Source organism: Pinus tabuliformis, chromosome 3_2 (assembly GCF_031772625.1).
Source record: "Pinus tabuliformis cultivar Carrire ecotype Pingquan chromosome 3_2, CPIR1, whole genome shotgun sequence".
Classification (NCBI taxonomy): domain Eukaryota; kingdom Viridiplantae; phylum Streptophyta; class Pinopsida; order Pinales; family Pinaceae; genus Pinus; species Pinus tabuliformis.
The window spans coordinates 551,523,803-551,541,021 of NC_142302.1; the positions used below are offsets into that span (position 1 = coordinate 551,523,803).

Sequence of the window (17,219 nt, forward strand, 5' to 3'; positions counted from 1 at the left end):
AGATATTCTTATATCTAAGAATAAGGACGACTCTCTCTCCCACTCAGTGTTCCGGAAGAAAATGCATACTGAGCAGTATCTTCATGCCGATTCCCATCATTTCCCTGCTCAAAAGATGGGTGTTCTTAACACCCTCGCTACTCGTGCCCTTAGGATTTCTGATAATGAGAGCTTCGATAAGGAGAGATCCCATCTCCTTAATGTCTTTGTGGAGAATGGCTATAGTAGGCGCCTAGGTCAGAAGGCTTTCCTTAAAGCCTCTAAAAATTCGTTAATTAAAAAAGAACCTAAAGAGCGTCGTCTAGGTGTCCATCTTCCCTATGTCCAAGGAACCACGGACAAGATTGCTCGGATCCTTAAGAGGTATGATATTCCCTCAACCTTTAGGCCCCTCAACACCATTCGCAAATCCCTCCGATCGGTGAAAGATCCCGTGGACCCTAAGGACATGAAGGGTGTCTACTTGATCCCTTGTTCTTGTGGGACCCCCTATATCGGAGAAACAGGGCGCTCCATCCATCAGAGGATTAACGAACATGCAGCTGACCTAAGACATGGGAAAACCAAGTCTTCAGTGTTAGCAAAGCATGCGGAAAAGACCAAGCATCAGGTTTGTATAGAGGAGGCCAAGGTTATTGCCAAAGTGGCTCAGTTCCATCATCGTAAATTCAGGGAAGCTATTGAAATTGAAAGAAGGCCTAACAATCTCAATAGAGATGACGGCTGGAAGATCAGTAGCTGTTGGATCCCCGCCATTTCTTCCTAGTCTTTCTTTTTCTTCCCCCTTCCCCTTTTTATCCCTTTCAAGCTTTCGTTGTCCCCCTTGGAGCCTTGTCTTTTTCTTTCCTCCTAGGGTATCTCCTTCTTGCTCTGTGATTTTCTTTTGGTCCTTTTCCTCACCGTCTCCTTCTTTTTAATTTGTGTCGCTCTTTCTATTTTTTTTTTTTGAACTAATATTCTTTTTATTAAATCAAACCTTTTTTTTTTTTATAAGGTAGTTTTTATAACTACCTTAAGGTATTATTATTATTATTACTATTTTTTTTTAACTGAATATTATTTTACTATTATTTATTTATTTATTTTTATTTTTATTTTATTTTTATTTTTATTTTTATTTTGATTTTATTTTGATTTTGATTTATTTATTTTGATTTTTTTTTTTTTTTTTCAACTACCTTTAAACTTAACCTCCTTAAAAAATAAAAAATATATATATAATAATAATAATAATAAATATTAAATAATTAAATAAATAATTTATAATTTTAATAGTTATATACTAATATTTATATTTTCTATTTATCTACTTAATACTTTTAACGATTTATGAAACTACCAATTTAATTAAATTTATTCATATAATTTATAGGTCCCTTGTTCACTTTTAACTCATAACTTATTTGTTTGACCCTGGTCCCTAGTCAAATTTAGACGTTGTCCTAGTTAGCCGTTGGAAGCTCTGCTCAAAGTATTTAATTGGCAAAGATAGATCTGATTTTTCAACTTGTCCTGACAATGAACCACACTGGTTGGTTCGAAACGAGTCGACAATGATTTTCTGAATGTGATTTACGCCGAAATTTCTTCTTATAAATGATAGTTCTCTGAGATGAGATGAGAGGAAGATGAAAAAGATGTGGTTTAATGGTCAGTGAGAGGTTTGGTTTTCACAGATTTTGTGATCTAATATTGAGTAAGATTATATATGCTTGAGAACTGAAAAATACTTAAAACATAGCCGTTTTAACTGCAATTGAAATATCTAATATTTCTATCTAATTTCTCTAGTTAATTGGTTTCAATAATTCATTAGTTATTTTTAATTGTTCCTGCCTAAGAGTTTTTTTGTTGATTTGTTTCTAATTTCTTGGTTCCAGCTTAAGGGAAAAGCACCGGGTGCAAAGTGCTGAGTGAATACTGCTACAGACCCATATTTGCAAGGTACCTAGTTCTGGGCTTGTGCTTATTTGTGGTGTTTTATGCATTTGATTTCTTTTTGTGAAAAACATTTGCTATCTGATTCAACCCCCATTATTTATTTTCAACATTTAAGAGCTATGGTGCCTTGTTGGTCCATTTCTTGCTTTCAGCGAATTTATATGTTGTTTGGAGAGGCCGTGTGCAAAACACCGAGCGAGAACACTGCGGCTTTGAGGCAATATCTTTGTAAGGTACCTTCCCCTGCAGCTATCAATTTTCCTATTCGATTTAAATTTTTGTTGAACTTTAAAAAAGGCAACGGCTCTTTTCAATTTCTGGTTAAGTGAACATTAGATTTAGAAATTTTATTGCACTAGAAAAAAACAGAAGTTTTGAATTCTTGTTTCAAGTGAATATAGAGCAATTGGGACAAAGATTAGATAGAATGAATGTGAATTTTTTCTGAAAATGAATTAATAAGTTAGAGTTAAAGTTTGCAAATGATTTGAAGTTTAAAGTTAAAATAGATTTATGTTAATTTATTGTTTTTTTTTTCTTCTTCACATTTAAAATAATCAGAAGTATATTTATTATGTGATTTACAAGTTTTTTAGATGTCTTGAAATTCAAGAAACTATTTGTAAAAATCCAAATCTGATTGATGATTGAGTGGAGAGGCTCATTCTACAGCCCAGTGTGATGTGTAAAGATGTCCATATCAACCAAAATAAAAATAAACATAAAAATCTGAACTTAAAAAAAAATAACTATATAAAATATTTAAATAATATCAGCTTATAAAAAATTTACACTTCATATATTAAATCCCTCTCAACTCATATTACATCCATATTTAAAATAAATTTATAACAATATTTAAATTTAATATAACAATAAAATAAAACAAAATCCATTTTTCCCCATAGATTTGAGCGATTTAAATTTTTTGAATCTTTTATATGGGAGCTTAGTTTTTCATCCATCCATTCGGTTTTTATCCTATGGACTGTAGGCCTATATATATGGCAATTCCTATTTCATAGACTATTGAATAGTTAATGCGGCCTGACATGCAGGCATTTAACTTTCGCCCTCCCTCTCGAGGCTGCTATCTCGATGGGCGTGCTTTCACTGAAAGGGCGAAAGTTAAATGCCTGCATGTCAGGCCGCATTAACTATTCAATAGTCTATGAAATAGGAATTGCCTATATATTTATTTTAGGAAATAGTGGTCGTAGGTTTTTATATATATATATATATAATAATGAAATTTAAATGGTGTTTTGGTTTATATATTTATTTTAGGAAATAGTGTCTCTAGGTTTATATATTTATTATATGAAATGTAGATTTTATATGAAATTTAAATAGTGTTTTTAATAGTTGTGTGGAAAAGTGATTAGAGATATTAGGTTTATATATTTATTTTATGAAATATGGATAGTAGGTTTATATATTTATTGATGTTATAAAATAATGAGTGTTTTTAATAAAACGAAAAAGAGTTTATATTTTTCTTTGAAAGTAATGTTTTTGAAAAAGTAAATGAATACAAGTATCTCGGTATAGATTTTAACAAGAAGTTTAATTGGGAGGACTGTAGAAAGAAGAGAATTTTAGGAGGGTGGAAAGCATTATATGCACTTCAAAACAAATGTAGAGAGTCAGACTTATGGGATTGGAAAATGATTAAAGTGCTTTTTGGACTCTAGTTTGTCCAATAATATTATATGGGTGTGAAGTGTGGGCTAGCAGCGTCTTTATTTCAAAACGGAAACAAATTGAGAAAATCCAAAAACCCTTGATCATGAGCAAGTTCAAAATAAAAAGTTTGGTTCCTTGTGAGATAATGTTGAGTGAAACATGGGCATCTCTCATTGAAACAATTGCTATGGGGTGTCTTAAAAGGTACCTAAAAAGAATTGAGCAAATGGGAGTAGGTAGATGGCCTAAAGTTATCTTCAATGAAGGCATGAATGAAAGAAAGAAATTGTGGATGAAACAAAACAACGAATGGATGCAAAAATAGAATATTTACCTCAACCTCTATCCCACAAATAGCGAGTTAAAGAATTTTGTTATGGAGAAGTTTCTTTATGGGGAAAAGGAGTTAAAGAATTTTGTTATGGAGAAGATTCAGGAGTTAAAGAATTTTTTTATCGAGAAGATTCGTAAGCGTATATGGGGAAAATAGTTGGGTAGAAAGAAGAAGTACTATGTTCAAGAATTCAACCTCACTTGTTATCTCCAACAGAAAGAGTATATTGGAGCTAGCATTCCGTGGAGAGCAAAGATTAGTATTGCTCAATTAAGAACTAAGTCACATCAACTTCGGTGTGAAATGGAATGGTGGAAGAGACCTAAAGAACCTTGGGAAGAACAGGGGTATACTTTTTTCACTTCTGGGGCAGTGGAATCGGAAAAGCATTTCATTTTGGAAAGTGATGCTTTCAGAGACATGAGGGATAGTTATGGAAAGATGTTAGCATCGATTCCTTAGCATTGTATTTTAGGTGAGGGGACTATTAGAAGGTTGGGTCAATTCATCATCAATTTGAGTAAGAAAATGATTGAGCTGCAAAAGACAAAAAATAGAGAGGTTGGTGATCTCATAAACTAGCTCGTGAAAGTTAAAATATCATTTATTCATTCATTTAAATTGTGTTTTTAGTTGCTATATTAGAGATCACGGAATCTACCAATCCATATAATTGTGCACACTATAAAAGTTTTGTATTAAATTTTTTATTAATATTTATAATAATAATAATTTAATTTTAAAATTATATTAAATGAAATATCTCAACTATTTAATTATTAAATTTGTTAAAATTTTTATTTTATTTTTAAAGAAAGAGAAAACCACAATCATTATATCCATAGAAAAGAACGTACATTGTGCTCGTATATTAATATACAATCTGTTAAGATATACATACTTTATTGGTATATATGGATTGGATTTGAGATGTAAATTTGTTGCCGCTTGTATATTAAATCTGTTAAGATATACCGTAAAATATACATGGATTTGAGATGTAAATTTGTTGCTGTATTATAGATTTGAATTTAGTGATTTTTTCAAAAACACATATTTTTATGGTGGATTTTAAATTCTGTGGGTTGTGGTTGAATAATGAGAATTGTTCTCCAAGAATAAACATTTTGTAAGTAGAGGTTTCGAATTTATTAACAATGTCCATTAACAATATAGAAAAATTGGGGAGAAAGAAAAGCCCACACAAGCAGATAAATATAAAATGTCAGAAATATGGGAGTTGGATGTAAAACAAAAAATATTAGGTTTAAAAACTTTAAAAGCAAAAAAAATAAAAAATTAATAATTTTTTCTTTTTCTTTTTTTTTTTTCGCAATAATAATAATGGTATTAATATACTAATAATTTAATATTTAATAATAATAATATTGATATTAATAATAAATATTTATATAACTTTTTTTAGGCATATGAGAACGGGAGGAGCGAGGCTAGGGTTTTGAACAGGGAGCGACAGGTGCGAGCTAGTAACAATGGAGGGGCACGGAGGGGGAATTCCACTCCCTCCTACAGTAATGTGGTATCAAACAGAAGCAAGGAGGCGAGTCTGAACAAATTATGGAAACCAACGGAGGCAGAAACAAAGAAGACAGGCACTCAAAAGCCGGAAAGCAGCAAATCCCTTGAACAGGAAGGGATCCACGAGGAAGTCAGGAGAGAAATGAAATCAGGAGACAGCAGTAAGAGAACTGAGAACATATCTGTGACGGGACCCTGTAAACCCAAGACAAACATTAAACCCCGGGTGGTCTTAAATGATCCTGCACTACAGGTGCACAGAGATCACATGGCGACTTACGCGGTCATATGTAAGTTTATGGGCATATGGCCTACGGAGAAGGCTCTGTACACATGGATAAGAAACAACTGGAAACCAAAGGGAGAAATAAATCTACATCTTGGGTCCAAGGGTTTTTTCACAGTGGTTTTCACTAACCTAGAGGACAAAGATAGAGTATTCGAAGGAGGACCCTACTTCTATGCTGCCGCAGGCCTTTACATGCGACCTTGGGTGATGAACTTTGTCCCGGAGCGAGAAACGTTCACATCGGTCCCGGTATGGATTAGACTATACTCCTTACCTTTAGATTATTGGCTGCCTGAATCCTTAAAAGCTATAGGCAACAAATTAGGGCATTTTATAAAGATATCAGAGGTGACTCTGCAAGGTAAATATACCTCCTTCGCCCGCATATGTGTAGAAATGGACCTATCGGGAGCACTCTCGGATGAAGTCATCCTAGAAGTATATGATGAGGAATGGGTACAGGCGGTAGACTATGAACATGTCCCATTCAGATGCCGTAAATGTCATGAACATGGGCACCTCTTCAGAGATTGCCCACTCAACAAAAGGGAGGACAATCTGAAAACCAACATAGGAAAAGACCCTGAAGGTTTCACCAAAGTGGGAGGCAGAGGGAAAGGAGGGGGAAAAAGGTACCAAAAGAAACCTAGCGAGAACAAGCTACCAAGTCATAACAGTTTCGAGATTTTAGAAGAAGATGGGGGGGGAAATTAAACGGACAAGGAACCGGAGGACAATCATGCAGAGAAGGAAAAAGAGGATAGGATGGAAATCATACATGAAAACAATGAACTAAAGGAGGATCCACCAAGCACTATGGAACTTAGTAGGGACCATGAGATGACCCCAAGTGAAGGTGGTATGGAGGACCGCAACCTTCAGGAGATTCTTGAGAGGGAGAGTCTTGATCTAGAAAAGTTTCTAGAGAAGGGAACCAACAAAGGGATTGACTCTCTACCACAAGAGGAGTTTGACAAAGTACAACAACTATTCCTCCAAAGGTCTCAAACAAAGGTTGTTGGAGTCAAAAGGAACCACGACAGCCAGGAGAACAGAGGGGTCAAACCAATGGAGGTAACATTAGGACACTCCACCAAGAACCCAGGCAAGAAAAGAGGAAGGAAGAGATAGAATGAATTGCTGATAGAGTGTGGGAAACTCATGATTAATTCAGGCAAGATGAAAGATCTTACCAGTTACTCTTTTACAAACCCATCATTATGAAGCTTACAACCTAGAACATTAGGGGTCTAGGAAGTAAAAGAAAACAAAGAAATCTCAGTAACAGAATAAAAGAAGAAAAACCAGATATGGTGTTTATACAGGAAACAAAATGCTCAATAGACAAAATTAGAGAAATACATAGCAAATGGCTTATTAAATATGAGTACCTAGAAGTCAAAGCAAATAATACAGCGGGAGGAATTCTCACTCTTTGGAATCCTCAGAAATTTGGAATCCTGGATGCTGAGGCATCCAGGAACCACCTTTCAATGGTTATTGGATCATAAACGTCTATGGTCCTCAAAAACTTGAAGACAAACTCAGGCTCCTCACCTCACTGGAGGAGCTGAGAGAGAGACACCCAGTAATGCCCTGGATTCTGGGAGGGGACTTCAACATGATCAGATCTCTCACAGAGAAAAAAGGAGGGACCAGAACACTCGGAAGAGACTCCATTGCCTTCCAGAACTTCCTAAACAACATGAGGCTGGTGGACATGGAAACAATAAATGGTACCTTCACATGGAACAATAAGAGAGGAGGAGCTTCTCAAGTTGCCTCGAAACTAGACAGGTTCATAATCTCGGAGGACCTCCTTCTCACTGGCCGTATCCTGACTGCTTTTATCCTCCCTTTCGGAGGCTCGGACCACTGGCCTATTCAGCTAGAAGCTTCGTTTATTGGCACTCCGAGGAACAGACCTTTCAGGTTTGAAAATGTCTGGCTTACTCACCCTGACTTCATCACTAATATTGGAAAATGGTGGGTGGAAGACATGCCCATTCAAGGCACAAAAATGTTCCTCCTGCAACAGAGACTCAAACACATCAAGCTAAGGCTTAAAGAATGGAACAAAAATGAGTTTGGCAATATTTTTAAAGCCAAAAGAGAAGTGGAAAAAAAATTACAGGAAACTAACCAAATTCTAATCACAGAAGGCTTCACAGAGGAAAGGAAAATGCAAGCTGACTCTCTTCAACAAGAATGGGACAACAATGCCAGCAGGAGGAAATCTTCTGGAGACAGAAATCAAGAGTGCAATGGATTAAAGAAGGGGAAAGAAACACAAGGTTCTTTCACAAGTCTACCATGGAACACAGGGCACATAATCGGATCACAAAACTCATAGATCCTCAAGGGAAAGAGCTAAATACTCACAAAGAAATGGAATCTGTTTTGGTACAACATTTTCAAAGCATAGCAGAGGAGACTATCATAGATAGATCTCAATTTATTAACAGCTTCACTCAACATATTCCAAAACTGGTAACCAGGGAAGATAATTATAATCTCAACAAGCTAGTGACTGAAGAGGAGGTCAATGAAGTAATCAAAGAGATGCACAATGGGAAAGCTCCAGGCCTGGATGGTTTCAATGTAGACTTCTTCAAAACATGCTGGGAAATAGTCAAACATGATATTCTTGATGTGGTGGAGGATTCGAGAAAATCAAGAATAGTTCTAAGAGCGCTTAATGCATCCTTCATAGCCTTAATCCCTAAGCAGGAAAAAGCCATGACACTAGACAGATTTAGACCCATAGCTTTATGCAATGTGGTGTACAAAATCATTTCTAAAGTTATTGCTAACAGACTCAAACCCCTTCTTCCAACGCTCGTGTCAAAGGAGCAGACTGGATATGTGGAAGGTAGACAAATTCTCAATAATATCATTCAAGCTCACGAAGTGGTTCATTCTCTCAAGACTAATAAGCAAGCGAGTATGATCATACATCTTGACATAGCGAAAGCTTATGATAAGCTAAGTTGGTCATACATCAGGGATGTTCTAAAAGCATATGGCTTTGACCACAACTGGATAAGATGGGTCATGGCCCTGGTTACCACAACTAGTTGTTCAATCCTTCTTAATGGCTCTCCATCCAGAACCTTTTGGCCTTCAAGAGGTCTCAGGCAAGGAGATCCGCTCTCCCCCTTCCTCTTCATTCTCATGATGGAAGGATTAGGCAAAGCGATCAATTCAGCCAAGGTGGAAGGAAGAATCCAGGGACTCAAACTAACTCAGAATGGGGACACATTGACTCATCAACAATTTGTGGATGATACCATGCTGTAGGGCACACCCACAGTCAAGGAAGCCAAAGCTTTCAAACAAATCCTGCATGATTTTGCTATGGCTGTTGGCACAGAGGTAAGCCTCACAAAATCAAAAGTTTTCTTTTTCAATACTGACATTTCTATTCAGAGAAATCTCTCCAGAATTCTCAGCTTTCAAAGAGATCATCTTCCCTCCAAATATCTGGGAATGCCTCTCACTGACAAACCTCTGAGCAAGGAAGTTTGGGAGCCAGTGACTAATAAACTAAAGGACAAAGTCAGTAAATGGACAAGCAGATCTTTGAATTTAGCAGGCAGGCTAGTTCTTACAAAGGCTGTCCTGCAAACCATTCCAATTTTCATGTTTTCAGCTCTTCCTGTCCCAAAAGGAGTTTCTCAACAAATCAGGAACATCCAAAGAGATTTTCTTTGGGGTAAAGGGGAAGAGAAAAAGAAATGGGCTCTGGTAGCTTGGGACAAGCTATGCAAACCCAAAACCCATGGTGGTTTGGGTCTCCATGACCTGGACACTCTAAGCAAATTTTTGGGGGAAAAACTTTGGTGGAGATGGCTAAAGGAAACGAGAAACCCCTGGGCTAAGCTCTGGAAACAGAAATATGCAAAGGACTGGCAAGAAAGGGACCACATTCAAATGACAGGACACATCAGGGGCTCCCATATTTGGAACAATGCTTGGGAGAACAGAGCCTTAGTTCAGAAACATAGTTTTTGGGAGATCAAAAATGGGAATCTAGCCTGGTTTTGGGAGGATAATTGGAAGTAGAAACCTAACCTATGTAGAGAAGGACTGGACATTATCAAAGAGGATACCATCAATAAAGGACTGAAAAGGGTAAGTGACTTTTGGGATCAGACAAGGGACAATGGTAAATGGAGAATATGGAAGGTACTAGTTTACAGTGAAGAGACCCCTTTGAAGGCCCAAGCTAAAGTTCTTGAAGCGATCCTGGAAAAGAGGAAAATTTTGATTTCAACCTCGAATGACCAACTAAGATGGGGGAGAAACAGTGAGGGAAACTTCAACCTCAAAGAAGCCAAAAGAATTGCCACTGGACTTAACTATCCAAGCCCTAATAAGATATGGAAGGACCTATGGTAGAACCCACACTGGATGAAGATCAAACTGTTCATGTGGCTGGTACAACAGAAAAAGATTTTGACTTGGGAAAATCTTAGAAAGAGAGGTTTTGCTGGTCCATCAAGATGCCAGTTATGTGGTCTGCAGGAAGAAACTATGGATCACCTTCTCAACCTCTACTCATTCACCTCCACCTTATGGAATTGGGTGGCCTCAATCTTCAAACAAACTGACAGGAACGAAAATGACATCACTGAAACTTTAAAGAATTGGAGGAAAGACTTCTCAGATCATGAGACAGTCAACACAGCCTGGACTCTGATTCCAGGATTTTTGATCTGGGATGTTTGGAAAGAACGTAACAACAGGATTTTCAAGGACAAATCTGGCTCAACCCAAAGCATCATTGCACAGATATTAAGACAACTCAAAGAAACTGTTAATGCCCTTCTGAAGCAACCCCCCGAGAATCCCCCTTGTCACCAAGATGCTCACATTCTTGGACTGTTGGGGCTCCAGCCGCCTGTCCCTCAGGGCATGAACAAGACCGCAAGACACACTACAGAGGGAAAGGCTTTCTGGCAACCCCCTCCCCATGGCTTTTTGAAATTCAATATAGATGGAGCCTCAAAAGGAAACCCTGGGGATGTTGGTTATGGAGGAGTCATAAGAGATGAAAAGGGTAATATAAAAGTCATCTTTCATAGTCATTTGGGGAATGCCACCAACAATATGGCAGAACTCATGGCCATTGAGCAATGCTTAGAAATTCTGATTGATTCCAATTTACATAACACAATCATAGAGGCAGACTCTGAATTAACAATTAATTCGGTCAAAAAGATAGGCACTGGCACAACACCAGATAAAGTTTCGAACCACTGGAGACTTTTGCAGGTCTATCATCGTATTCAATCACACCTAAGAATCCTAAGAACACTCAGATTTGTTCATGTTCGCAGAAATGCCAACAGATTGGCGGATCGGCTGGCTAATGAAGGGGTGCTCTATATAAGAGACAACAAGAGTTGTTCGTGGGAGTCGGTACCCGCAGGGAAACTGCGTGAGGATTGCCACACTCTAGCAAGCACAGACAGGGAGCATTATCAGTGCATGAAGGAGAAGCAACCAATTGAAAATTAAGCAGATGGATGATAAGGGTTCGAAAAACAAAAGACCCAAGAATCGACACAAATGGGTCTCTCAGTTGGATGGAGGGCAGTGGGGGAAGAGCGTGAAGCTAAACCATGGTAAAAAGAGTTTTGCTACAGTTAAAGTGGTTTTCGGGCGCCCTCAATACCCTAAGCGGTTTAATAGGAATGCACCCGATGCCACTAACCGATCAACACGTGGCTCAAGGAGGAGAGAGAAAACCACCTTTATCGGGCGGGTATTCCTCGTACTTCTTTTCAGCCCGATATTCTTTATAGCCGTTGGATCTAGTAGAAGCAAATCAACGGCTAAGGTTCACTGTGAAAATTGGTAGGTCCGGGTTATCTTCCTTGCTCATTTCTCCTCAAGGTTGGGATCGGTGGAATTTGGGCAGACTACTTGCTCGAGGGTTATCCCCCTAGCGGACCCGAAATCTTTTCACTGCGGTCTCTATTTCCTCGTCGGGTCCGCTTAAAGACTTTTTGAGTTTACATGTTTTCGTTCTGTTATATATCCTCGTCTGTTAGATCTCGGAAGACGGATCGAACGGTTTAGGCAGTTTGTTTTGTTTTGTGGGCCCTTGGCCTGAATCTCGAGTCGTTGGCACAATACCCAAAGCTCCTTTGAGTTTGTTGTATTTTATGTAACCTGTTTTTTAGCTACAAGTGAATAGAAGGACCGACTCTTGCTTCAGCCAAAAAAAAAATATTCATATAACTTTTTATGTTGATATTAGAAATATTAATAATACTAGCAATTTCCCCTAAAGGTGCAAAGATACACCGAAGGAATATAAGATTGAGGAAGATCCTCTTGCCAATAATATAAAATAAGATTTGGAATTATCATATTGCCAATAATAGATCTCATTGCTAAATGCATGCTCATAATTAATTTTTAGAACTGAAAATCTACATAATTTCAAAAATCTTTCAATAACACAAATAATCATAAGTTTTTATTTATAAAATACAAGTAACTCAATAAATTTAAGTACATTGATGACAAAAATTTTTCGCTAAAATAAACTCGACTTACAATCAATGTTCTTAGAACAAGTTTAAATCATCATCTACATAGTATAAATGAATTTATTTGACCAACAATGCCCTTAAAACAAGTATAAATCATTATCTACAAATTTTAAGTTGATTTGCTATCAATGTGACAAGGAAAGATATTTTAAATTTGATACATCATAAGAAACCAAAAAATTGCGTCAAGTGAAAGCAAACCTTTTAGGTCATGCAAAAATTGTTTTATTTGTGTCACATCACATCACAAGTAAGTTTCCTTCCACACAATATGCCATGCCAGTGCAAAGTTCCTATCATCACAACAAAGGAAAAAGTTCATTAGAAATGTTTTCATGGAACCTAGCCAAAACTTCTTTTCACATATTTCAAACATAAATCGATCTAGCAATTTGACCAAAACCCAATTTTTCATGTGACAAACAAAACATGACAATGTAATGTGTTGAACATTACTAACATTAAAATATGATGAACATAACCTGACGTCACATTGTGACAAACATAACTTGACATCACGGTGTGTTAAACAAAACCAATGTTGCAATGTGATGAACATAACTCAATGTTGCAATGTGAAAACCATAACTTGATGTTGCATTTAAACATAACCATTCAACATCATCACATTGTGATTCAATCCAACATATCCCAATGTCATAATGTGACAAACATTACCTAATGTTGTAATGTGGCAAACATAACCTAACATTGTAATGTGTCATGTATTACCCAACATCACAATGTGACAAACATGACCCAATGGTTGTGATTTTTTTTTCAATATTGCAATGTGAAAAACATTACCTGACATTTCAATGTGATAAACATAACCCAATGTGATGAATAGAACTCCTGAGTTGATGTCACAATGTCAAGAACTTAACTTATTGTCACAATGTGACAAACATAACCTGACATCTCAATGTGGTAAACATAACCCAATGTTACAATGCGATGACTATAGCCTAACAACATTGTGTGCTAAACAAAACCCAATGTCCCCATGTGATGAACATAAAGTGACGTCACAATTTGAATGACATAACTTGGTGTTGCAATGTGTTAAACAAAACTTGACATTGTGATGCGATGAACATGTCCTGATAGCATAATTGAATATCATTGTTCACCATCATCACATTGTGATGAAACCCAACCATAGTAAACTATTGTCAACTATGTTAAACAATGTTTAACCATGTTCAAACATTGTCAACCATAATCAAGCATGGTCACACACAATTAACCATGTTAAATCATAGTCACCCATGGTCAACATGGTCTTCCATAGTCTGCCATGGTATATTTTGGTCAACTATATTCAATCATAATGAACCATGGTCAACCAAAAGCAACCATGGGCAATAATAGTTAACCATGGTAAGCTTGGTCACCATTGTCAAATGTTATCGACCATGGTCATTTATAGTCTTTCATGGGCAAGCATAGTCAACCTTCGTTAAACATGGTTAATTGTGGTCAACCATAGTCAACCATGGTTTCTCCATGTTAAACCATAATCAACCCTACTTAAACATAGTCAACCATGGTCAACCATAGTCACCCATGGTCAACATGGTCATCCATAGTAGACCATGGTCTACCTTGGTCGACTACACTCAATCTTAGTTATTGATAGTCTCTTACTCAACCATATTCAACCATAGTCAATTATGGTTAGCCATATGTTCATCAAAATAAACTCTTATCATACATAACTTAATCATATTCAACTATCATCTACTAAACTTGGCCACATACAATGATCCTCAACTAACACAAATACATTTTAATCATTAAAATAGTTTATATACACTCACCCATGTTATTATTGTAATTTAATTTAGTAAGCCGAGCGAAGAGGGTGTTTGATCGTCAAGGTGAGTTGCACATGTGTTTTATTTTGACGGGAGTTGAGAAATGGAATTTCGTAGAACAACTTATCAATAATGTTATCTTCAATGAAGGCATGAGTGAAAGAAATAAAACATGGATGAGACAAAACTACACATAGATGCAAAAATGGAATATCTACCTCAGTGGCAGTCCCACAAATAGCAAGGAGCTAAAGAATTTTGTTATGGAGAAGTTTTGTAAACATATATGGGGAAAGGAGATGTGAAGAGGGTGTTCGACCGTAAAGGTGAGTTGCACATGTGTTTTTTTTTTAAGGGAGTTGATAAATGGAATTTTGTATAGCATCTCCATATCAATAATGTTATCTTCAATAAAGGCATGAGTGAAAGAAAGAAAAGATGGATGAGACAAAACTACACATAGATGAAAAAATGGAATATCTACCTTAGTGCTAGTCCCAAAAATAGCAAGGAGTTAAAGAATTTTGTTATGGAGAAGTTCTATAAACATATATGGGGAAAAGAGTTGGGTAGAAAGAAGAAGTACTATGTTGAGGAATTCAACCCCACTTGTGATCTCTAGCAAAAAGAGTACATTGGAGCTAGCATTTCGTGGAGGGAAAAGGTTCTTATTGCTCAATTAAGAACTAACTTACAACAACGTTAGTGTGAAACAAGACAGTGGAAAAGACATAAAGAAACTTGGGAAGAACGAGTGTGTACCTTTTGCACGTCTGGTGCAGTGGAATTAGAAAAACATCTCATTTTGGAATGTGATGCTTTGAAAGACATTAGAGACAGTTATGAGAATATGTTAGCATAGATTCCTTGGAATTGTCTTTTCAATGAGGGAAGTCTTATAATGTTGGGTCAACTCGTCATCAATTTGAATAAGAAAGGATTAAATTGCGAAAGGTGAAAAGTAGGGAGACTGATGGTCCCATAGACTATTTTTAGTCTTGTGGATGTTAAAATATCATTTCATTTCAATAATGCTTGCTTACTCGCCATGGAAGCACGTGGATGTGAAAAATGGCGCTTATAAATTAATTGTATGGCAAGTTTCCTACACCAACCCCATTACAATTTCTCTTTGGGTTTTAGGCGGTGTATAAATCAATTGTATGGCAAGTTTCCTACTCCAACCCCATTACAATTTCTCTTTGGTTTTTTTAATGAGTTATGTTGAGTGGTTAGATCCTTCAAATTTCCGTGAAGATGAAAGATGTCTCAAATTCCATATATCTTATTGTCGTTGTCTACAGAGGCCACAATTTTGTGAGAATGGTGAATTTCTCGCCAGAATCTGGCATAAAAAAATATTCTATAAACCAACTGTGACAATGTTCAAATCATTTTTCATTGTGGAAATGGATTCAGCACCATCAAGAACTTTGACACCTAAAATCTTGAAGCTTGACAACTCTAACCCGGATTTTGAAAATTTCTGCTAGATTTTCTCAAAATCATGTTGGTATAAATTTTCAAAAATTTCTACCAGATTTTTTCAAAATCATGTTCGTATAAATTTTCAAAAATTTCTACCAGATTTTTTCAAAATCATGCTAAATTTTCCATTTGTTCGACAAAATTGCAGCGTGTTTTGACAACACGTATCTTATCACTTATCTTAATGCATGAGGAATTTCGAGAAACGCTCTATATTTAGAAAAGCACTCATTGCAAATTTCTTTAATTTCCTTTTGCTTTCTCTTTCCATGATTTCCCGCTTTAATTTAAAAAAACAATGACCCACATTTGAATAATTTTATATTAAAACTTTGTAAAAACAAAGTGTCTACTATCCACCACCACAACTAAGGAAAAATGACACAATTCATTAACGCTTTCATTCGGCAGCATTGTCCTTTCCCAAGTTCATATATTAGGACAATGAATTTGCTTTATTGAAACCCAAAAGTACATTCATCAAAATAGTATTGTAAGAGAAAATAATTATTTAAAATTAAAATAATAATGTAGCCATCCTCTCAAAACATAGAAGGATTAACGATATTACAAGAATAGATTCATCTATGCTTCCATAGTTATATGGCTTTGTTGTTGATAACTTCTACATTTACCAGGACTTTCCAATGAGTTTTGTGGAAAAAGTGATGACATTAGATTCAAAAGATCTGCGAGTACCCCGTTGTTTCCAACCACGGACGTTTCGTCCTTTTTTCCGTCATGATCTCTATCGCGATCTTTCATGGGTGTTCGGTTCAGGCTTCAGGTAGTCATTGGGAAAGTAATCCACTCCATCGAGGGGCATGAAATGGTTCACTCCACTCCGTCGGCTGGCTACATGACGGGCTCGCTTTAGCTTGCTATAACATCCCTGCGTCACGTCTAGGTAATGAATTTACTAGAATTGATCCCGTGTTCCGTAGCCCGGATGCACTAGTCGTTGACACATATGCCATAAGGCCCGCAGGCTCTAGGAAATATGCAATTCTGATTAGATCGGTCCATTTTCCAGTCCGTTCTCCAGTTTATCACATTGTTCTGTCCTTGTGGCAGAGCGACCCTATAGACATTGTGGTTGCCATCGCTGTCAAGTCTCAGGCACCTGTACTCATTCTCGTTGTAGAAAGGATCCATTGGCAATGACCGTTTCCCTTTAGCGCAAGTAGAAGAAGATAAATTGTCGATCGTCCCATTGAATGAAACGTGCAAATCCAGGGCCGTTTAGACGGCCTTGGAATGGAGAGACGAAGAATTATGCCCCGCAATAATGTTGTTGCAGCTTCAACCATCTGAAACATTTGACCCTCAAAGATGCCTATGAAGAAGGAGCATTGTCAATGCGCAGTGGTGGAAGGCAATGGTAACTGTTCGATCAAACAACAGTGGAAATAATGACAACTGTTTGTTGAACCAACGGTGGAAAACAAAAAGCTAGACGAAGTCGGTGCTGAAGACTTTCAAAATAGAACACTTTCGGTGTAAATATTATTATTAATGCAGGTGAATACTAATATATAAGAATAATAAAAATTATT

The 17,219-nt window shown here is 36.7% G+C and overlaps 1 protein-coding gene across 1 annotated transcript in view; it reads right to left on the reverse strand.

Moving 5' to 3' along the window:
• Positions 1-16,428, reverse strand: part of LOC149181705 (uncharacterized) — a 37,391-nt gene extending 20,963 nt beyond the window's left edge. The window contains exon 1 of the mRNA XM_089414296.1: positions 16,299-16,428. Within this exon, the coding sequence (XP_089270422.1) occupies positions 16,299-16,428 (130 nt within the window). The remainder of the gene's footprint in view (positions 1-16,298) is intronic.
• Positions 16,429-17,219: the final 791 nt, after the last annotated feature.